The sequence below is a fragment of the Cololabis saira genome, chromosome 14 (assembly GCF_033807715.1).
Source record: "Cololabis saira isolate AMF1-May2022 chromosome 14, fColSai1.1, whole genome shotgun sequence".
Classification (NCBI taxonomy): Eukaryota; Metazoa; Chordata; class Actinopteri; order Beloniformes; family Belonidae; genus Cololabis; species Cololabis saira.
In genome coordinates this window covers 10081637-10105989 of record NC_084600.1, presented here as the reverse complement: position 1 = coordinate 10105989, position 24353 = coordinate 10081637, and the positions used below count along the sequence as shown (strand labels likewise).

Genomic DNA, 24353 nt, shown 5'->3' with positions numbered 1-24353 from the left:
AGTGAAGAAAGTGGATACATGAAGAAACAATAAAACCCTGTTAAGTTTATAAATTCTATTTAAAAGTGAATTACATATCCGACTTTCAGGAGTCACCACAGTGGATCCTCGTGCATCACATATTCATTTGGCATACTATACATTGTACATTGTACACACGTATAGAGGGAATGCGCATGACGTCACAGATGCAACTTCACAGCGGGTTACGCCCACTGAGTGTCAGAAAGACTGAGTGTCAGAAAGACTGAGTGTCAGAAAGACTGAGTGTCAGAAAGACTGAGGCCCCGTTTACACGGAGCAAAAACTGAGGTGTTTTCATGCGTTTTGGCCGTTCGTTTACACGAAAACGGAGCTCAAAGTCATCAAAAACTATAATTTCTGAAAACTCTGGCCAAAGTGGAGATTTTCAAAAACTCAGTTTTCACGTTTGCGTCTAAACAGAGGAAAACGGAGATTTAGGCTTCAGAACGTCACATTATGCAACAGAAACGTCACCAGCATCATGTGTGCGACCTGTGTTTACAATTTGTTTGGCCACCGTCAATATTTTCTTGTATTTTACCTGTTTTATATTCTAACGTCACACTTAAAAGTAACTCCACTTCTCTGTCACTCCAAACGAAAGACTCTCGTTCCGTCTTGGAAGTAAAGCCTGAATTATGGTCCCGCGTTAAATCGACGCAGAGCCTACGGCGTAGGGTACGCGGCGATGCTCGCCGTACGGTGCGTGTCGCCGCGTACCCTACGCCGTAGGCTCTGTGTTGGTGTAACGCGGAACCATAAATCAGCCTTAACTGGAAGTTACACGTGTCATTTGTTGATGTTTTTTCCAGGATTCTGATTGGCTGGCATGACGTTAACAGCATATTTATGCGGATTCGTGTAAACGAAGAGATTTTGAAAACGATCTCGTGTAAACGATGGAATTTTTCAAAACGTAGAGGGGGAAATATACATTTTTGTAAATAGCCGGCTATGTGTAAACGGGGCCTGAGTGTCAGAAAGACTGAGTGTCAGAAAGACTGAGTTTCAGAAAGACTGAGTGGCAGAAAGACTGAGTTTCAGAAAGACTGAGTGTCAGAAAGACTGAGTTTCAGAAAGACTGAGTGTCAGAAAGACTGAGTTTCAGAAAGACTGAGTGTCAGAAAGACTGAGTGGCAGCTTAACTTTCAGTTTGGGAAAGAGCTGCTGTGCCATCGACTGTACTCATAGATTTAGCAAGAAATCAGTGCCCATGTGGAGTTGTGAGTAGAAAGATGATGTTACAAAACAAGAGTTGCCTTTGTCTGAACGAATCATGTTGAAGAGCGAGGCCAAGAGTTATAAGTTATCTTTATTATAATCCTTGCAACAGCGTTCATTATACAGAACTTGCACTTTATTTAATTTAATTTAATTCATTTTTTTGTTGACAAACCTTGAACTGAATTATAAATGATAAACATATTATGACAGACAAGTAAAGAAAACCAGACAAACAAACAAAACAAAGAAACAACAACAGAGGAAAGTGTTTAAAATAACTCCATTGCCATTTTTCAAAGTTTTCTGAAGGGCTAGCCTGCATATTATTATTATTACCATGCATGACAGAGTGCACTTAAGTCTGGTGGCTTGTTTATAGGAACAGATGAGTTAGTGAAACAATGAGTATTAAGTGGCAAAGAGACTGTAAAACACAATTTTTGTTCATCAGCTGCGTCACATGGTTCCAAATCCCCTTCACAAAGCTCACACTTAATCTTGTTCAGTTCAATTCTTTAGCGTCTCCTCCGGGGTCACACCACGTCCTGCACTTCCATTGATCAGGAGATTAAAGAGAACATCGAGAAACAATATTTTACTCACACTGTTATAGGCCACATTTTGGGACAGAAAAGCAAAGTATTATCTTCTTTGTTACTGCGGGTTAAGATTTTCTCAGACAGCTTAATGACTTCAGCTAATTATTGCTGCTTTGTTAACAGGATGGAGCTCCGTCTTTTCTGGAATTATTCCACCCCGACATTCAAAACCCATGCCCCACAGATCTTCCACCAATTTGTGCCAATTTAGAGAGGCTTAATTCACATTTTTTCTTTTTTGTCGGCAAGAAAACTGACAATGGCTACAGTTTTGTTTCACTTCTTAGCAGTTGGATCTCGCCCATTTATCTCAACAAGGTCCAATATTAAAACTGTCACATCTGCCGAGGGGCCTCAGGTCACCCAGCATCCATCTAGAGTTCCTTTTACTGTTGTTCTTCCACTACTGTCCCTGAAATTAAATACATCCAGACAAACTAAATAAAATTGTTACTGAACAGAGGCAACAAAAACTTTGGATAGTAATGTCACAGTTCTTCTTCCATTAAGTTAAAATACCTTTGGATGGTTATTGCACATGAAACCAAGAGGAAGATAAGACTAAAGAAAGTGACTAAAGCAACAGCAGGGGGAGGTATCACACTAAAAACATCCCATCATCGACTATTGCTGTTAGGAAAGAAACAAAGCTGCTGTTGCAGCCCCGTCTCTGTGTGCTGAACAGAGAAGTTGATCAGTGACCACTCATCTTCCTGAATCAGAGGCTCCTCAGAGAGACAGCCAATCAGCTACATATTGATACACTTGCTTGACGGCTTTACACCCTTGCATGTTATCCATCTGGCACATTTCACACATTTATAATTGATCTTCTCACCCCTAATCCGCTCCACAACCCTGATGCACACTTGATTCTAGATATCCTAAAAATTCTCAGTGGAAAGCAACGGATCTGCATCTCCTCAGCCGGATGGGATCCACACTTTTTGGATGAGGAAATTAAATTATCACGCTATCTTCTGAACTTTATTATTATTTTTTTCCCTTCCTACCGCATTCGTGCAGCATTTAGCTCCTGTTTTAATCCATCGGACTTTCAAGCAGCGCTCATTTCAGATTTATAAAAATAAAATTAAATACAAATAATTAAAAAATTAAACATACACTAAAAAGTGCAAAAGTACATCTGTTTACAGCATGACATATTCACTGTACAATCATAGATTATATACTCACATCATGTTATGCATTATAATAAGGATTACTAAGTAGCATAGTCTGAGTAGGAAACATTTCATAGCAAGTCTATTGGAAAATATTTGCATTGCCTTGTGACTGGAGGAGAGGCTCTAAACATTACCGAGGTGAACATGTGTGTTCAGTTGTGTATGCATGTGAGTGTTTGTAGCCGTGTGTGCATCTGTGTGAGAGCCGGCATACCGTTAAGTATGCAGACATAAGGTGTATGTGCAAACGATGAAGCAGAGGAGACAAATCATTCTAGTTCAGAGGCACAAAAACTGCCCGGCCAGCATTTCAAGTATCTAGCATTGTTTTGCACAACACACGTCTGTCAGACATCAGCAAAGCAGAGATAAAGAGGAGGAAAGGACAGGGGGTGGGGGGGGACTTCCTTTTGTAGCTCAGCAAGGAGGCAGCGAAAGAGTCATACAGCAAGTGGAAATAAGCATTTCAGTGAATTATAGTGTCAAGAGAGAGACACTGATTCAGCAAACATCGCTTTTTTTGATCCATAGAATAAGCTATTACACTTCATCGACAACACCATTCACCCTGCAACGACCACAGCCCTCTGCATAAGGCTGGAGACACATGAGTTGTTTTCACATTTTGCTCCCAGTTGAGACGAATGCTTCCTCAGTTGTGGCAGAAACAAAGATGTTACAATAAGGACCAACTAAAGACTCACAGATCTGGTTGCAGGGTAAATTCATATCAGTCGTTACATAAGACAAGCTCATTAACATTTTTACAAGCACTTCATTCCAGTTTGAATGTTCTTCCTCATTGAGTCGCAGGACAGAAGGCCTGTGAAAATGATCCCCACTGGAGAGTGAGGGAAGTCAATGGCAGTTAGTCTCTATACATCTTTTCTTTTTTTTTTTTTTCCACAAATACAAGTCAATATGTTCAGCATCTTGGTACAGATACCTGATAAGATGAGCCCACAAGAGAAAGATGAGCCTTGCAAATGTTTTCTGTTGTAGAAAACACGCATGATAATTGGGAATCCATCCTAAAATCTAGCTCCTTCTTCATCCTGATGGATGCTGCAGTGTTACAAATCAGTTAACAGGATTCTGATGGAGATTAGATGACCTTTTCAGGCACTAAATTGAAACCATCTTGCACCAAAACAGTTGTTATGGGTTCCTTTTATCATGAGGCTTCATGTCATGATTCATTTGACACTTACCTGAATTGGACAAAAAAAAAAAAAATGTATAAATCCAAATTTATCATCTTGATCAAGCATGCCTTTGGTTACTTTGTTGGGTTTTATCTTCCTTTCTGGTGCAGATATACAATATGTTATCTTTATATGATTTTCATTTTTTAGGAAGGTAATATTGAGTTGAGAATTGCAACACCACCAAGGGAGAGGTTTGGGATAGAGCGACACTTTGCAGTCTAGCCTTTCATTTTTTTTTCAACAATAAACCACTTCAGTCGGTTTTAAACTGTACAGTTTGGGTTATGGTGCAGCACATTTCTGAGACAATTGAATGCACTGGGTTTGTGTCTGTCTTTCTAACGTGTGAAGTGGAGACAGAGGAAGAGAAACGACAGGTTTTCTCCCTCTGCCGGGATATGCACGAGCATCCAGATCCCCCCGGTGGTTTTTTCTCCAGATGTTTTAGCGCTCAGACTTGACTTTGTATCGCAGAACCAGGTACGTGGCCAGTCGGAGGACCACGAAGAAAACCCCCAGCACCATGAAGTCTACGTAAAGCTTTGCGTCCTCCACATCCAGAAGCTGCAGGACCTCTTCTGGCTTTTGAAACTTACATATTGGGTCCGGACACATCAGCTCAGACCGGTTCATCCCGTAGATGGAAAGAATCACCCCCTCAAAGCCATACCTGAAAGTGGACAGTTTGGGCAAAAAAAAAGCTCATTTAAAATCAATTATATATGCATTTTCCAAACAAGTTTTGTAAAAGTATGATAGTAAACAGGGAACAGTTGCGGAAGTCGGAATAGCTGACAGCACCTGACATAAGAGACATAAGAGCTCCACTGCAGGTATTTTGGAATAGTGTCAAAGTTGACGAAGAAGCCAGAGAAGAGGAGGACGGGTATGGCTGTGACTGGACCCACAAAAGTTGCTACCTGTGAAAAAAATTAGAAATTGAGTGGAAATCATGAAAAGGTTATTGCATGTTAGCTTTGCAATTGGACGGCTGGTCACTTCTCTCGCTAATACAGGACTGTCTCAGAAAATTTGAATATTGTGATTTTCTGTAATGCAATTACAAAAACAAAAATGTCATACTTTCTGGATTCATTACAAATCAACTGCAATATTGCAAGACTTTTATTATTTTAATATTGCTGATCATGGTTTACAGCTTAAGAAAACTCAAATATTCTATCTCAAAAAATTAGAATATTCTGTGAATCTTAATCTTAAACTGTAAACCATAATCAGCAATATTAAAATAATAAAAGGCTTGAAATATTTCAGTTGATTTGTAATGAATCCAGAATGTATGACATTTTTGTTTTTTTAATTGCATTACAGAAAATAAAGAACTTTATCACAATATTCAGATTTTCTGAGACAGTCCTGTAGACATCCTGTAGTCTACTACACAGTGAACAATCAACTCAGAGTTCAGACGTTTGTCATAATCAACATGAAACATTTTCCACATAAGGAGCACTTTCGCCTTGTGATGATATTTTTAACATTGAGAAAACTGTGGTGCTTTGATGTGTGCAGTTTTGATCAGAAAGAGGCTTTCTATCATTCTCTTGAAACTCCACAATCCAAAATGGTTTATGTTAATTTATCTAACGGAACTTGATGCAGTTGCACCGAGAGGCAGTGTAGATGAAACAAATGTGGTGAGGTCTGTGGCTTTTCTTTCTGTGTATCAGCATGATGAGTGAACATCTGTAAGGTAGATACTATTGCATCATTTTAATGTACTTAAAAAGCAAGAATGTTTGGAGAGGTTTATTTATTTCTTATCTGTCAGATAGCTTGGCCTGAGCAAAGCTCCTAACAAGCCAGATTTAATGATCTCAGCAGGCGTTAATGCAGAACCTGGCCTTGTAACTAACCTCATTAGCATCAAAACAAAATTGTAAAACTTAACAGATGTCCTGTAGCGAAAAGGACCTGAAGGACAATAGATGCAGGTGTGCTATTAAATGAAATGTTCTGTTATATTGTGTTTTTACTTTCCTTTTGCCACTATCTCACCGTGGGAGGGCACATATACACTAAATAGAACGCTGCTTGTTTGTCACTTTCTACATAAGAACAATGTGATATATGTGGGTTTTTTTTCAATTGAGGAATATATATAACAATTGTGTTGCTGTTCACCTTCTACATAAGATAGTTTCAGTCCAGAAGACATTAAAGGGGACCTATTATGAAAAACAAGTTTTTTCTTGTTTTAACATATATAAAGTGGTCTCCCCTCACCCTGCCAACACAGGGGAGATGAAATCCCATGAATTTCTGCAAGGTCTGTGACCCCCGCCGGGCAGAATCCTCCAGTGTCATGTGACTTTCTTGAGCCGTTTAGAATCTGCTCCCGTCGTTACGTAACGACGGGAGCAGATTTCCATAGGTCGTCCTCTGCTGCTGAAACCACGCCCACAACTCTCTCCGCCGGCTGGAGCTTCAGCCATTGTTTAGAAGCGGTGGCTGTTTCCACAGCGAGGGGACAGTAAAAATGCAGACATTTACCCTGATAAAAGGATCAGTAGCAGCAGTACGGACCCGGCAACTGCACACGAGTCAGCGGTAAGTGACGTTATTTTTTTTATGTTATTTATATTTGTCTAAAAAGTATGATCTTTGCATGGGTTAAGTATTTAGCTTAGCTCCGGAGCACCGGAGCTGCTGCCGGAGCTGCTCACGGACCGGACCATCGAGGAGCCCCGGGCCCGGAGCTCCGAACCCGGAGTTCCGGACTCGGGGCTCCGGGCGCCGGTGGCTCTATTAGTACCGTAATACATTTTTCTTCTCTTTATGGTTTCAGATTTTCCAAGCAATGCACCTGGCGCTGTTCAACAACACCTTCAGAAGACGCACGGTCCTTCCTTGAGCCAGCAATGTTATTTATATATTTTAACAATAAAGTTGCCATTTGTGAAAATTCAGTGTTGTGATTTATTTACAGTTAACATGATTCATTTGTCTTGTAACATAAATGAAATGAGGAATCGGAGTAAATAACTGTGGTGTACCTGTTTAGAATTACATTAAATCTTCCTGTTTGAAGACGAGGTGACTAAAGGCTGATTTATGGTTCTGCGTTACACCAACGCTGAGCCTACGGCGTAGGGTACATGTCGATTTAACGCAGAACTGTGGACACGCTTTGCTACGCAGCCGCTGCTCTTCTCCCCGGAGCGAGGCTTTGTTCCCTCCCCTCCTACACGTCATTCAAGCAGCCAATCAGCACAGATCCTCATTATCATAGCCTCCCCTCCCCTCAGAATGAAGCACAGAAAAAGGGGTTAGAAGCGGTAAAACTAGAGACATGGCCCACAGGCTGAATTTCTGATTTATGTAGAAAAAACAAGCTTTAGATTGTTTTTAAGACATTCAAGGCCTTTTTAAAATATACATTAAATGCCATAATATGTCCCCTTTAATACCGTTCTATTTTTTGTTTAGCAAACTTTGGCTCATTCATCAACAATTTCAATGTCATATTTAGTAATTTGTTCCATTTTGCAAATGGTTGTTAGAAACATGAATCCAGCTTTCTTTATTGACCGGGTTTCGTTGTAAAAAGCATGCATTAAAATGACGATAGAACATTTTACTGTTCTTCTATTTAAAATTTAAGATCCATTTTAAAATCAATATCTACTCTAATAAAATGATGGAGAGGCATGTGATCTACTTTTAGTTTAAAACATGATTGTAAATTATTTGAAGTCAATTACATTTTGGCTAACAGTGAAATCTAAAAAATTCATATCAATTTTTTCATAGGTAGTTCTTTTAAAAGTACAGTTAAGATGAGCAGGATTCAGTCATGCAGCTTCAGTTTAAATGTCTGTGATTTTCTTGAAAAGTTGAAGGTTTATTTGTGTAATTTATGCCTCGTGTATCTCATAGTTGATGGGAAACTTTACACCAACTTCATTATGGTAGCCAGTCCTATTTTGGGTTGCCTTTAATTTCTCTGGTGAGGTCAGGCAGCTTAAACCATCTTCATTTCCTAAACCATACAAACTAATGTGGTTTAATCCCAATCAAACGGTGACTTGAAAACAAAACCAATAATGGCTTAAAAAAGTTGATGAGACTAGTTCACATAATGGTCCCACACAGAGTTTAAATCCCTGTCTGCTGTGCAAAATATCCTGTACATGCAGTTAAAGTCGTTGATGCCAAAATAATCATTTACAAGCATAACGATGAGCTGCATATTTACTTGTAAGATCTTTTGTGTCATGCTTGTCAAAATGTGTCTATTTCATTGAGTTGTGCTAATTAGGTAAAGTAAAGCTACGTCTACAATCCTACAGTTTGAATGAGGAACACAAATTATTTAATGTTGAAGTCCAGGTTTTAGACAGCTGAAAACTCCTCATCAGTCAGGCAGGGGGAAACTACAATGACTACGTTTACATGCAGTCAATAACTCTTTTCTAACAGGAATATTAGCAATAACCCGGTTTTGCACGGCCATGTAAACACCAATAACCCGAAAAATGACCCCTGGGTTACTCCTTTTCTAACCCGAATATTTTGTCACGTATCGCCTAAGGGGATTTCCCCATCAAAAGGAACAGGAATTTGTTTTCTGGGCATGTTCTTTTTGCAAGGAATCTTGGTCTTTTGAGTCCAGGAAGTTCTTATAAACATGGAGAAACGCAAGACGAATCACTTCATAAATGTAATGAAAGATATGAACATTTGTAATTTGTAGACGGTAGAAAGTACCGGGATAGGGAGATTTACAAAAAGGTGAGCAAAAAGTTGTGCGAAGCAGGATTTGTACGAATGCCAGACCAGATCAAGCACCGCTGGAAGGCGCTGAAAAAGGAGAACTACAGGGACAAGAAACAAAACGACTTCTACTGGGCTGTTGATTATCCACCGTGCTGCTGTTATTGTTGTTGTTTTGGATTTGGATACAGGAAGAAGAAGTAGAAATGACGGGAATTGCGTCATGACGTTCTCCGTGCATCGCTGTTTTGATCCAGATATCCCAAATGATTACAATTACCATGTATACAAGGATAACCCTGTTTGCTCACGCATGGAAACAGATTATTCCCAATGTTTCAGTAACCGGAATATTCACCGTAACCCCAATTTTGACTGCATGTCGTAAACATAGTCAGTGTTACCTAAAACTGAGAAAAACAGGGTCTGTCTTGTTTTTATGTTCATGTGCTGACTCCCAACAAACATGACAAACACTGTAGAAGAGAACAAACTCCATCTGTAGATACAAATATCACGTTCTAAGTCAACCCAAATGCAACAATTCCTATTTTCACAAGGTTGAATTTAAATGAGACCATAATAAGACATGAGTTTGCGTTTATATCCCTTTACGTGCTACACCCTAGAGTCAAGTTTACAGGAGATGTCATTAAACAATGCATAAAGGGATGGGAAGTTCAGAAAACCCAAAATGTTACAGAGAAAGATTTGGATAGTGAAGGTTTTCTTACCTGCAAAGATGTGGATGCAGCTCCTATCAGCAGCCCCAGAGACTGAGCTACGAGGGCTGTGGATGTGGACAAGGCCATGAACAGCAGGTAACGACCCACTTCTGGAGGCTGTTCAGTCATCCAGTACACTATACTACAGTACATGATCGGACATATCACCTGTGAAGAACATGTCTTTAGTGCATTTGAATTCTACACATATGCCTGTGCAATTAGGGATGGGAATTGATAAGATTTTTCCAATTCCGATTCTATTTTCGATTCTGTTTAACGATTCAATTCTTTATCGATTCTCTTATCGATTCTCATTTGGAAAAAAGGAGAACAAACAGGTCGATTAGCATCACCTTTGTTTTATATCTTTGACCAAAAAAATACAAGTGAGGTCTTAAGACGCCCCCAGCCTTGGGCTCCTCGATGGTGTGCCAGGGGTCCCCGGAAAAAAATATTTTTTTTGAAAATAAATATAAAATATAAAATAATAATAATAAAATAAATATTCTTCTCTAATAGAAATTAAAATGTTCCTTTTCAAAAGGATACCTGAGCTGAGCACTCAAAAATAAAACTACATCAGCCAGTGACAAATACAGTCAACTCAAGTCCAATGGAACTGTGCATCAACTATGAAGAATTAACAATTATTTTGCAGAAAAATAAGCATATCTGCTTTTTCAGGAAAGATACGCGATCTTTCTGGACTTACGGTGTCTCCAGCTGTGGAGAACAACAAGTCGCCCTGTTGTCAGCCTTTTTGGTAAAATGTAACCAAACATTCGAGCGTTTATGCCGCTTTGTCCGCATGTTTTCATACTGGGCGCGAATGCGCACATTGCGTAACTACGCAACGTGCGTGGTGACGTCATTCGCGGCCACTGGAATTGATGAGGGAATCGTTTGCAAAAAAGGCAAACGATTCCAAGGAATTGAAACACTGGGAACCGGTTCTCAACAAGAACCGGTTTTCGATTCCCATCCCTATGTGCAATTACATGTACAATCACTGTAACATTACCTGGAACGGTATGTCAGCCATAGTTTTGGCCAAGTAGTAAGCCTTCAAGCTGTACCAGTAGTTGAGATGCTCTCTCAAAAACACAGACATCTCCAGCGGAACTGTGGGACGACAACTCAGTTTCAAAAAAAGGAATAAATGAAATCCCCCCTCTGACAGAAAACACCCGATACCCTCGGGTGCAGAAAACCAAGATATCAAGTGAATGTTTCAGGTCTGTGGTCAGGCCTTGAGTCTTACAGGTGAGTACTGTGGGCATCAGGGCGGCAAACATGAGGAACAGCATGGAGAAGAAGAGGAAGCCGGTGTTGTTGAAAACCTTGCTGGCATCATTTCCGATTTTGAGATAAAGCAGACCAATAAGCACTCCAATGCACAGATGGGACATCACCCTGAGGTGGGTCAGCACCTTAGGAAAAAGTTTTATAGTTTAAAGAAGATCATAGTGGACTAAAAAAAGAGAGAGTAATTAGCAGAATGATTGTATATTTACCGTGTCTCTGCATATTGTAACGAAAGTTCTTTTGAAGAGGATGCAGAACTGTGTGAACGTACTGGTGGCAAAGCTATGCTTCTCCAGAGTTCCTGTGTCCTGTTGGGGAGTGGGGGAAGTGATGGATCATTCATATCTCCTTCTTTTCTCAAAGCCAAACATTTTACCAAAGTAAATAACCGCAGAAAAAAGATTTATAGCCATGAATTGATCAGGAAACACATTTTTTTCATAGAAATGTTATTAGATTATGAGTTGTTTTTTTGTATATTGATACTGATATATTAATTTATAAATGGGTATATTAATATCAGTGTATATAGGTGTGAGGATGTGTTATTATTGATATTCATATACCATTTGTGTGTGTGTGTATATATATAGACACACACACATATATGGATATATGTGTATATATATATATATATATATATATATATATATATATATATATATATATAGTTGTATCAGCCTTTTTAACCTCCACTAATTTTGATGTAGTTTTGTGCTGTTATGTTACTTTGTGGGAGTTACAGTTACAGTTTCCTTATTTTCATTCTGTTAAACTTATCACACAAAAACAAACTAAAATATTTGTTGAATTTGTTTTGGTATTAATGCTTGCAAAGCCCTTTCCCCTGATGAGCTAGGGTTTGTAACACTCACAATAAACATGAACCTGCATCCCCAAAAAATCAATAGCCTTACATTTCTTGAGAGAGAAACAGGCCAGTAAGAGTAAAGGAGAGCAAGAGTGTGCACAAGAGTACAACTAAACCAGAGTGCTGCAGGTGCTTTGCATTTACTGTTAAAACGTTTAGCTAATGCTCTTATCAAAAGTAACTTCTACGTCTGAGGAAGGCAAAGTGGAAAGAAGCTTATGAAGGCTGAGAGGGGAGAGGAAAGGGAAAAAAGGAAAACCTTTGGAGAGAATTAGTAACATATCACGTGGTTTGATATGATTATTTTTTCCACTGTTAAAACTTTTGAAAGACTTACAGGAGCAAAGAGAGCCAGAGGTTTCGCTTCTACAAAGACAATTATATTTGATTTATTCTTAATGGCCATCAAAGGGAAGAGGACTTTTGAAATATGTACATCTTTCAAAAGCAGAATACTGTTTAAAGGAAAACAGTTAAAAGAAATAATACTTCATTTACAACATGCATCCATTGACTTCTGGGTTGTGGTTGTGGGAACAGCAGCTTACATGGCGAAGGCAGCCTTTACCAGACTCCCAAAACACTTAAGTGGTCTCCTCGATGTGGAGACTCTGCTCTGTCTCTCTCTGATACCTGAAATCTCTTTTTTTCTCCAAGGGATAGTCTAAGAATCCTGAGGAGACTTCAAATCCATGTCCTAAAAGCCACTTTTAGAATGAGGCCCAGCCCAGACAGAGCCGGTAATGGCGCTTTTCCACTAGTACCTACTCAGCGCGACTCGACTCTCCTCGCCTCGGTTTGGTTCTTTCCCACTAGGGGTCTAACGTGCCGAGTAGATACTTTTTCTGTAACTATTCTGCCGAGGTTCTAAGCGGCTGAGTCGGCTGTATCTGAGATCATCACACTACAGGCCACCGATTGGTCAGGGGGTTGGGAGTCGGACATCTGAGTCAGGAGGTGTAAATCAGCGCAAGAGCGGCTCGCGGCCTCTTCATTTTATTCAACAGGCAATGGCAGCAGAAGTCTGTTTCATGTCCCAACTCTGAGGTACAGATGTTCTGGGAGGGACTGGAGTAATGTGGAGCAGACAGGTGGGAATGATCTGGTGATGAGTGGAGTTGGGGACAGTCATTGACAGGACAGTGAGGAGCAAACAGTGTGTCTGAAATGAATGGCTGAGACAGGATGTGGGGACTGCAGGATTAAACTTGTTTCGGTGAGCATGCATTTGTGAAATCGAATTGAGGTTGAACTGTGATTTATTGGAGAATCATGTGATTGAAGTTCAAGTTAAAATGTCAGTTAAAAAATGTGGGGCATTTTTAAAATAATTTCCAGTTAAAAGTAATTTAAAAAAATGTGATTTGTGTATTTACAGGAATTAAAAGCCGAGGGTAAAGTTCATTGAGTAGAGCTTTAAAATGTGGTTAGCTTGTTTGGGGGTTTAAATATAATCTTATATTCAAGATTAATTTCTAGTAACTGATTAATTATGGTTTCCTGGGTTACATTTCCTTGAACTTCTGCTTGCGTTTGTGTTTAAGTTTTTTCACCTGTTGTTTGGCCATTGATAACTTTCAAAATAAAAGAAAGAAAAAAAAAAGAATTGATTCCTGGGGCCTCATTTATCAACCGTGCGTATGCACAGATGTGTGCGTAATGTGTGCGTAAGAACATTCCCATGCAAAGTATGGATTTTATCAACTTGTACTTGTGCGTAGGAACGTGTGTAAATTTAAGCACAACTCTGACCATGCGTACACACAAAATCTAGTGGTAGAACAGTGAAACTTCAAATAGAACCCATTAAAAGAGTCACAGTGTTCAGCAATCTCAAACTTCACACATGTTCCCTGTTTAAATAATAAACGCTGCTTTATCTGTTCCCGGGTCGCGGGGGCAGCAGCCTCAGCAGGGATGCCCAGACTTCCCTCACCCCAGACACTTCCTCCAGCTCCTCCGGGGGGAGTCCGAGGCGTTCCCAGGCCAGCCGAGAGACATAGTCTCTCCAGCGTGTCCTGGGTCTTCCCCGGGGTCTCCTCCCGGAGGGACATGCCTGGAACACCTCCCTAGGGAGGATCCAGGAGGATCCGGTACAGATGTCCAAGCCAACTCAGCTGACTCCTCTCAATGTGAAGGAGCAGCGGCTCGACTCCGAGCTCCTCCCGGGTGACCGAACTCCTCACCCTATCTCTAAGGGAGCGTCCAGCCACCCTGCGGAGGAAACTAATCTCGGCCACTTGTATCCACGATCTTGTCCTTTCGGTCACTACCCAAAGTTCATGACCATAGGTGAGGGTAGGGGCGTAGATTGACCGGTAAATCGAGAGCTTCACCTTTCAACTCAGCTCCCTCTTCACCACGACGGTCCGGTACATCGACCACATAACTGCGGACGCTGCACCGATCCGTCTGTCAATCTCACGCTCCATCGTTCCCTCACTCGTGAACAAGACCCCGAGATACTTGAACTCCTCCACCTGAGGCAGGACTCCACCCACCCTGAGAAGGCACGCCACCCTTTCCCTGTGGAGAACCATGGCCTCGGTCTTGGAGGTGCTGATTCTCATCCCTGCCGCGTCGTACTCGGCCGCAAACCGCCCCAGCACATGCTGAAGGTCCCGGTTTGATGAAGCCAACAGGACAACATCATCTGCAAAAAGCAGAGATGAAATCCTGAGGTTCCCAAACCGGATCCCCTCCGGCCCCTGGCTGCGCCTAGAAATCCTGTCCATAAAAATTATGAACAGGACCGATGACAAAGGGCAGCCCTGCCGGAGTCCAACATGCACCGGGAACAAGTCTGACTTACTGCCGGCAATGCGAACCAGACTCCTGCTCCGATCATACAGAGACCGGACAGCCCTTAATAGAGGGCCCCGGACTCCATACTCACCGAGCACCCCCCACAGAATGGCACGAGGGACACGGTCAAATGCCTTCTCCAGATCCACAAAGCACATGTAGATTGGTTGGGCAAATTCCCATGAACCCTCGAGCACCCTGCGGAGGGTATAGAGCTGGTCCAGTGTTCCGCGACCGGGACGAAAACCGCATTGTTCCTCCTGAATCCGAGGTTCAACTATCGGCCGTTCACATGCTAACCATGGTGAAGAAAACAACAAGGACAGTTACGTCGCCCGGATCGGCGTCACCGGGGCCCCTCCCTGGAGCCAGGCCTGGGGTTGGGGCTCGTAGGCGAGTGCCTGGTGGCCGGGTCTTTGCCCGTGGGACCCGGCCGGGCTGAGCCCGAAACGGCGACGTGGGCCCGCCTTCCCGTAGGCCCACCACCCGCAGGAAGGACCATGGCAGGCCGGTGCCATGTGGACTGGGCAGCGGTTGTGGCGGGGTGCCTCGACGACCCAATCCCTGGACTAAAACCCTCACAGTGGGGACATGGAATGTCACCTCGCTGGGGGGGAAGGAGCCGGAGCTTGTGCGTGAGGTTGAGAGATACCGGCTAGAGATAGTCGGGCTCACCTCCACACATAGCTTGGGCTCTGGAACCCAGCTCCTTGAAAGGGGCTGGACCCTCCACTACTCTGGAGTTGCCCAGGGTGAGAGGCGGCGGGCTGGTGTGGGCTTGGTTATAGCCCCCCAGCTCAGCCACCATGTGTTGGAGTTCACCCCGGTGAACGAGAGGGTCGTTTCCCTGCGCCTTCGGGTCGGGAAAAGGTCTCTCACTGTTGTTTGTGCCTACGGGCCGAACGGCAGTGCGGAGTACCCGGCCTTCTTGGAGTCCCTGGGAGGAGTACTTGATAGTGCTCCAACTGGGGACTCCATTGTTCTACTTCAACGCTCACGTGGGTAATGACAGTGATACCTGGAGAGGCGTGATTGGGAGGAACGGCCTCCCCGATCTGAACCCGAGCGGTGTTTTGTTGTTGGACTTCTGTGCTGGTCACAGTTTGTCCATAACGAACACCATGTTCAGGCATAAGGGTGTCCATCGGTGCACGTGGCACCAGGACACCCTAGGCCGGAGGTCAATGATCGACTTTGTTGTCGTTTCATCTGACCTTCGGCCGCATGTCTTGGACACTCGGGTGAAGAGAGGGGCTGAGCTGTCAACTGATCACCACCTGGTGGTGAGTTGGGTGCGCTGGCGGAGGAGGAGGTTGGACAAACCGGGCAGACCCAAACGGATTGTGAGGGTCTGTTGGGAACGTCTGGCCGAGCACTCTGTCAGGGACATCTTCAACTCCCACCTCCGGGAGAGCTTCTCTCGGATCCCGGGGGAGGTGGGGGACATTGAGTCCGAATGGACCATGTTCTCTGGCTCCATTGTTGACGCGGCGGCTCGAAGTTGTGGTCGCAAGGTCTCCGGTGCCTGTCGTGGCGGCAATCCTAGAACCCGGTGGTGGACACCGGAAGTACAGGATGCCGTCAGACTGAAGAAGGAGTCCTACCGGGCTATGTTGGCCTGTGGGACTCCTGACGCAGTAGATAGGTACAGGCAGGCCAAGCGAGCCGCGGCTCGGGCAGTCCGAAGGCAAAAACCCGGGTCTGGGAGGAGTTCGGGGAGGCCATGGAGGAAGACTATTGTTAAACATTTACCTTTTTTTGTGCTCTTTTCAATTCAGAAGGAGGGGTTTAATAAGCAATGTGGGGTTTTAATGCAGCTCATAAAACTCAATTTTCCCTCACAAAACAATTGAAAATGGGTTTTTATTTAGAAATTGTTGTAGGTTAGTAATTTTCAGTGCTCTGTGGGTTGCCTTCCATGTCTTCTGTAAATATAAGCCCTAACAGTGAGCGTGTTGTGTGAAAAGGCTGATATCACTTACACTGTAACACTGAGAGGGACAGGAGGAGTCACTTTTGTCTCTGGAGTTCTTCTTGCCTTCCTCCGAACACAGTCCGCCCTGCACCGCCTCAAACAGCACCGGGTTCAGGTCACCGTACTCTCCTGATGCCACTTCAATGACTGAGAGCACATATAGACTGATAAGACAAACTGATCACAAGAAAAGCACACAGACACAAACGTTTGCATGCACTGGAGGATTTAATGGACTCACTGAAATCAGCGGGATTGTGATATGTTGGGCAGTGAAGGCCCAGGTTCTTCAGATAAGGGATGAGGTAAGGGACTGTGCCCTTGTATATGCACTGACCCTGACTGAGGATGTACAGCTAGCAGGAAACAAACACAGGTACAGAATGAGAAACACAGTTTCCAACACACTGCCTATTAGAGAGAGACAGAGAGAGGGAAAGAAAAGAGATCAATAACAAGCAAAACAACAGAACTGAATATCGACTGCTGCGCTGCCTCAGCTGGATAAAATGAATCCAGGAAAGCTGCAGCATCCCCATTGGAGCAGCAGCTAATGGAAGCTTCCACACGTCCAGCAGTAAAAGCACTCAACTCACCTTATCAAACATCTCGAAGAGCTTGGCACTGGGCTGATGAATGGTGCAGATGATTGTCCGGCCTCCCTGAGCCAGGGACTTTATGAGAGAAACCACTTGAAAGCACGACGCGCTGTCCAGACCACTACAGTTTAATAGAGAGAGACAGAAAGAACAGGAAAGATAGATGGATCCTCTAATGAGTATGGATTTGAGCTGAACAGACAGGGACTCTACCTGGTGGGCTCATCGAAGAACATGACCGGGGGATTGTTGACCAGCTCCAGCGCGATGGCCAGTCTTTTACACTGACCCCCAGACAGGGAGTTGGTGCGTGTCTGGGCACATTCCTGAAGACCCAGAGCTGTCAGAATCTCATCCACCTGGGACATCAGCAAAGATATGGCATCAAACAAACACACAATTTGCTGTAGATTTACACTGTAAAACCTAACAGTACATCTTAATAACAGAAGTAAGTTGAAATAACTTAAACTTTGGAAACGTTGTGGTCACTCATTGCCATCAGTTAAGATAACTCAAAAATGAATTAAATAAATGTTTGAAGCTGGTATAAGATGTCTGTGTTTGTATTGTGTTAAAGCAACTTAAAGTTGAGTTATTTAAGTTATGACAACTAAAATGGTTTAAGGCAATCGGTTTCCTAATATCAATTGAATAGCTAGAAGTTGTGACCGCTAGAATGTGATCATTTAATTTAGAGGAATAAAACTGAGTAACTTGAACTTAAGTGCTAACATTTATGTAAAGAAGATTCAATTTAGTTAGTGTGGCTTTATGCAAATTAATACATTCAACACTTTTTAAATAAGTCTGAAGGAAATACTACATATGAGTGTATAATATGTATTAGTTTTAAGTTCAGTTTACTGAATGAAATGGTACTATCACATTTATTTAACCAAGTTACCTTAACAATAAATATTTGAGTGACTTGAACCTCAATGGAATATTTCTTTACACTTGAATTGTTTGAGTTAATAAACTTAAATGGAAAACAGTGTCCTGTTTTACTTTGGTAAGTTTAAAAAAAAATATGTGATATAACTCCCTTAGTGGGAGGTATATATACAAATACACACACACATGTTGTACTATTGTGTTTTATGAAATGTTTTTTTTAAATATGTGATATCCCTTAGTCCTTAGAACTCCCTTAGCGGGAGGTATATACACATATATATATATACAAATAGGTATATATATATATAAAATTATATATATATATATATATATATATATATATATATATATATATATATATATATATATATATATATATATATATATATATATATATATATATATATATATATATATATATATATATATACATACAGGACTGTCTCAAAAAAATTAGAATATTGTGATAAAGTTATTTATTTTCTGTAATGCAATTAAAAAAACAAAAATGTCATACATTCTGGATTCATTACAAATCAACTGAAATATTGCAAGCCTTTTATTATTTTAATATAGCTGATTATGGCTTACAGTTCAAGATTAAGATTCCCAGAATATTCTAATTTTTTGAGATAGGATATTTGAGTTTTCTTAAGCTGTAAGCCATGATCAGCAATATTAAAATAATAAAAGGCTTGCAATATTTCAGTTGATTTGTAATGAATCCAGAATGTATGACATTTTTGCATTACAGAAAATAAAGGACTTTATCACAATATTTAAATTTTCTGAGACAGTCCTGTACAGATATATAGTTGTTTTGGAGTTATGTAATTAGTAAAACTGCTGAAGTATAAGATGCGTCATCTTTCTGCTGTCTTATGGCCTGATACAAGCACGGATATTGGACACGGTCATGTAAACATTTCCTGCTCTCAGACTTAGCTGACCTCAGTGATCTAGCGTTAACGTATCCAGACTTACAAGTTCCGTTTTGACCTGCATGCTCTCGTTCAGTTTCAGATTGGCAGAAACCTGCAAGAAAGACAGAACTCAGCACATATTCAGCCATTATTCTTGGATTCAGTGAGATACTGGGAGAACTTTTCTGGATCTTTTTCAGGACTTCACCATCATAGCCTCCCTTGCAGTGAGATGCGGCAGCAGCATGTCATCCTGCATGATGTAGCAGGACATCTTCCTGAAAGTCCTGAGGTCCCTCGGTCGGCCGTTCACCAGGATCTTGCCCTTCATACCGGTTTCCCTGTTTCCACAAAGGCAGCCAGCACATGGGCTCGTTCACGTAAACATGCATAATGTAATACACAGTCTGGGGAACTTGGGATAGTTACATGTAATAAATATGCTGTTTAGTGTGAACAGATAGGATTTTTTTGTTTGAATGTGTGTGTGACGCTTGAAATTAAAAGAAATGCTCAGAGTAACAAAAGAGCAAAAAAACTGTAGCATCATATTTAAGAAGAACCAATTACTCTCCAGCTAATCCAGAAGGATGCAGCCAGAGTAATGATGACGATTAGCAGGACAGATCATATTTCTACAATCCTAACCTTTCACTGTCCTTTACTGACTCTTGTATCTGCAATTGAATTTAAAATTATTCTTCTTACTTATACAGGACTGTCTCAGAAAATTTGAATATTGTGATAAAGTTCTTTATTTTCTGTAATGCAATTAAAAAAACAAAAATGTCATACATTCTGGCTGCTGCAAATCTTAAGTTTAAGATAAGGATTCCCAGAATATTCTAATTTTTTGAGATAGGATATTTGAGTTTTCTTAAGCTGTAAGCCATGATCAGCAATATTAATAATAAAAGGCTTGCAATATTTCAGTTGATTTGTAATGAATCCAGAATGTATGACATTTTTGTTTTTGTAATTGCATTACAGAAAATCACAATATTCGAATTTTCTGAGACAGTCCTGTACCTTACGCTCCTTCCCACCTTTAAGAATGTATAGTTCTCTATGATCCCAAAAAAGCACTTTGCTCTAAAACTGCAACTGCTATATCTTCAAAATTAGGCTTTAAACGTTCCTTTTTGTTTAAGTTTATAGTAAAGATGAACTCAGGTAGCCTGAACCCTCCATGATGCACTCTGCTCTTTCCCCATTCTGTTCTCTTAGCTCTTATGTACTGTACTTGTGTATATGTCATCATTATTGCAACTAACAATGTTCTCATTTTTGTCTTATAAGTAGATATCCCTGGTATGAATCGCTCTTCGTTTATATGTTTTTTCTTTCTCCTCATTTCAGACTAGACTGGTCGAGGCAGATGACCGACTGACCTCCCATGGTCCATCTGAGGGTTTTTTTTAACCCTGTTAAATAAGTTGTTTTTCTTTCTCTCTGAACTGTTGCCTTGTGCTTGAGACAAAGTGAGGATGCAAGGCAAGGTGCAGGGCTTCTTTGCAAGACAGTTTTTTAAATAAATGGCACTATAAATGCGCATGACATCACAGATGCGACTTCACAGCTGGTTACACCAACTGAGTGTCAGAAAGACTGAGTGGCAGAAAGACTGAGTGGCAGCATAAACCTCCAGTTTGAGCAACTCGAAAACATCTAAAATGGGAAAGAGCTGTTGTGCGATCGACTGTACTCATAGATTTAGCAAGAAATCGGAATTATGGTTTTACAGACTGCCGAAAAATAAGCTTGAGAGAGACAAATGGATCGCTGCAATTCACAGAAACAACTGGATTCCAGACACCGAAACGTGGATTTGCGGTTCCCATTTTATATCAGGTAATGTTGGATTTTTGGGTAGCTAACGTTAAACGGTCAAATCATAAAGTTCTGTATCCTCATCACTTTAATTTCTACAACAAATCGTGCCTTGAAGTAGGACCAAGCGTCAAGACTTTTGTAAGCCTTCAAGCTTTGCTTTGTGTATTTCCCCGGGGTAGAAATTAAGTACATATAAATATCAGGAAACTGGATTTGTGGACAAATATTAATGTCCATGGACCACTGGTTCTTGGGGTAACTGTACGGGTCACTGTCAAGTCCAACTGCCTTTAATTTAAGCCGATAATCGGCTGTTATCCCGTCTTCTCCACTAGTTGCAGCCATTTTTGCCACTCAGTGTGAGTAAGGGAGCGTGATCCAGTGGGGAAGTGACGTCAATGCAGACTCTCTATACCAACTTTGAATCTTGGCTTATTATAATGAATAAGATTAACTCAGTTGCAATGAACAAATACAAATACGTTTTTTGTCTCGTATATCATATGATTTGCCTTGAGCTGAAATGAGGAAAAACCAAAATCTCCTTTTTAGGGATCATGCAATTCAAAACCTCACCTGTATCCTGCCAGGATATTCATCAAAGTGGATTTCCCGGCTCCAGAGGGCCCCATGATGCCGATCAGCTCTCTGCTGCAAAATCGTCCCGACAGACACTTGAGGAGAGCTTTGTAACCTGATAGAGAAAACAAAAGCTCAATCATTTATATTGGTGTAGTTGCTCCAAAATGATTCTCATCAGTTATGATCTTACACTGCACACCAGGGTTTATATTTGAGTCATTTCAAATTGCCTGACCCTCCCAGTTCATCAAAACTTTAATTAAGTTCAATGGAGCTTGGAAACGTTAACTCTCCAGTTCAATTGCTTTCTGCATTATGATCTTGAGTGCATCATTGAGTTTATTATTACTAATGAGTTAGACACTTTCAAATGCAAAGAAGGACAGTACGCCGCCATCAGCCAGTATGACCTATATATTAATCATGAAGTAATTAGAAGAAAACTTAAATATCTTTCTTTTTTCAACACCTCTATTAAAAACATCAAAGAAAAAAAAAGATAATCCATCATGCAAAAAAAATCATGCACTTAAAATACTTCAAAAGTGATTTTCATGAGCACTTCAATCTTTATTAAAACATTTGTAATTTGTGAGCAGTCCAGAATAGCACATTTTAACCTTGTCTAACTACTGCAAACCACTTTCCTAAGTGCTTTACAATGTCTACTTGCTATGGCCGCCCCATATCCTCTAATACTCTACAGAATCAAAATCTGGTTGCAATAAACAATGAGGAGTGCTGGGGAAAGCGTAAAATTCTTTTCTGTGGTAGACAATTGACAACTAAACAGCTATACAACTACATTCGGAAGCACACAACATTATGTGTTGGGTTTTATGGGAAGTACTGTACGTGTTTCAAGCTAAATCAGTAAGGAATAAACTGAAAAATGTTTAAGTAAGAGTCAAACTTCTAAATCAAAATAAAACTTCTTAGCCTGACAGGTATTTAGAGTTGAGTTTTAGGAATTACAGAGTTACATGAAATGTACGTTTTCAGGAGTAATTTGGAGAAATCAGGAAGCCAGTTGTGTTAGTGGTAGTGTACCGGCCCCCTGCTGGTGCTTATCTAAAGTTTCTGTCTGAGTTTTCAGATTTCCTATTCCTATCTATTTATTGATCAGCTCAGACCAAGTCATCATAGTGAGTGACTTTAACATTCATATGGATGTTGACAGCAATAATCTTAAAGGGGACCTATTGTGGCATCTAATACCTATTTTAAACAGGCCTTGAATTTCTTAAAAACAAGCTTTTGATTGTTTTTGCTAAATAAATTAGAAATTCCGCCTCTGAGGAATGTCTTTATCTTCCTCTAACCTCATTATCTATGCAGGATTCTGAGTGGGCGGGGCTATGATAATGAGGCACTGTGCTGATTGGCTGCCTGAATGACCACTACGAAAAAATGGCGGAAGCTCCGGCCGGCGGAGTTGTTGTTGTTGTTCCGGCCAGAGTTAGTTGTGGGCGTGGTTTCACACATCGGAGGCCAACCGATGCAAATTGCATTTTGGTTACATAACGAAAGGGAGCAGAATCTTATTGGCTCGTAGATCCACATCACACTGGACGGCTCATCCGGGCGGCTGTACAGACACTGCAGAATTTGGTTGCTTTCCTCCTTCTCTGAGTTGGCAGGCTGAGGGGAGACCACTTTATATATTTTAAAGCAAGAAAAAAATGTGTTTTTTATAATAGGTCCCCTTTAAATTACCTTTAATTCTCTTGTAGAATCGATGGGCATCTCACATCTCACGTCTTAATCATACCCTCGATCTTGTCCTTGCCTACGGTGTAGAACCCGATAATCTGTTAGTATCGCCTGTAAAGTCCTTCCTATCTGACCACTATTTGAAGTTAATATTGTCAACGTTAAAGTGCAAGATAGGAGGTAATATTTTAGCAGATGTTGATGTCTGTAGACTCTTATCGTGCATGGAAAGAGTCTAACAGTATATAAAAAAGCCCTTTGCGAAGCTAGAACAGGTTATTATTCATCGTTGATAGAGTTAATAAAAGTAACCCATGTTTTCTGTTCAGCACTGTAGCCAGGCTGACAAAGAGTCACAACTCTGTTGAGCCGTGCATTCCTGCAGCTCTCAGTAGTGAAGACTTTATGAGCTTCTTTAGCAGTGAAATCATCAGAATTAAAGAATAAATCAACCAGGCCCACCGTGTAGCGGTTGTGGGGGTTTCTTCAGCTTTAGTGATTTCCCTAGGCTCTGACTTGACTCTGGACTGTTTCCATCCTATAGACCTCCCTGAGCTGACCTCAGTCTTCAATAGAGCTGAATCAACCACGTGTATGTTAGACCCCATCCCGACTTGACTACTCAAAAATGTTCTTTCTCCTATTGGCACAACAATACTGGACCAGATCAACGTATCCCTATACAGGATATGTGCCACTGGTTTTTAAAGTTGCAGTAATTAAACCTTTACTTAAAAAAACCTCTTGACCCAGACATTTTAGCTAATCATAGACCAATTTCCAACCTTCCATTTGCATCTAAATATCTGGAAAAGGTAGTTGCAAGCCAGTTATGTGACCATTTGTATAGAAATTATATTTGAAGTTGCATCATAGCACAGAGACAGCACTGGTTTGAGTCACGAATGACCTTCTTATGACCTCAGATAAGGGATTAGTGTCCATACTGGTTCTACTGGACCTCAGTGCTGCTTTCATGGCATCTTACTGCACAGGTTAGAGTATGTTGTTGGGATTAAAGGGACAACTCTACCTTGGTTTAAATCATATCTATCTGACAGGTTAAGGAGTGGAGTGGCCTAGTGGTTGGGGCTTCGGGCTCATGATCCCAGATTGGAAGTTGGTTCCATAGTAATGGTT

At 41.2% G+C, this 24353-nt stretch overlaps 1 protein-coding gene across 1 annotated transcript in view; it reads right to left on the bottom strand.

Annotated features, from left to right (window-relative positions):
• Nucleotides 1-1480: 1480 nt before the first annotated feature.
• The window catches only part of LOC133459562 (ATP-binding cassette sub-family G member 4-like), a 43617-nt gene continuing 20744 nt past the window's right edge, over nucleotides 1481-24353 (bottom strand). The window contains exons 3-15 of the mRNA XM_061739628.1: nucleotides 21495-21612; nucleotides 19294-19426; nucleotides 19147-19197; nucleotides 17476-17621; nucleotides 17260-17383; nucleotides 16905-17019; nucleotides 16671-16810; nucleotides 11222-11320; nucleotides 10969-11137; nucleotides 10729-10829; nucleotides 9714-9872; nucleotides 5044-5162; nucleotides 1481-4912 (exon numbers count right to left, since the gene is read on the bottom strand). Coding sequence (XP_061595612.1) covers nucleotides 4687-4912; nucleotides 5044-5162; nucleotides 9714-9872; nucleotides 10729-10829; nucleotides 10969-11137; nucleotides 11222-11320; nucleotides 16671-16810; nucleotides 16905-17019; nucleotides 17260-17383; nucleotides 17476-17621; nucleotides 19147-19197; nucleotides 19294-19426; nucleotides 21495-21612 — 1700 coding nt within the window. The 3' untranslated portion in view covers nucleotides 1481-4686. The remainder of the gene's footprint in view (nucleotides 4913-5043; nucleotides 5163-9713; nucleotides 9873-10728; nucleotides 10830-10968; nucleotides 11138-11221; nucleotides 11321-16670; nucleotides 16811-16904; nucleotides 17020-17259; nucleotides 17384-17475; nucleotides 17622-19146; nucleotides 19198-19293; nucleotides 19427-21494; nucleotides 21613-24353) is intronic.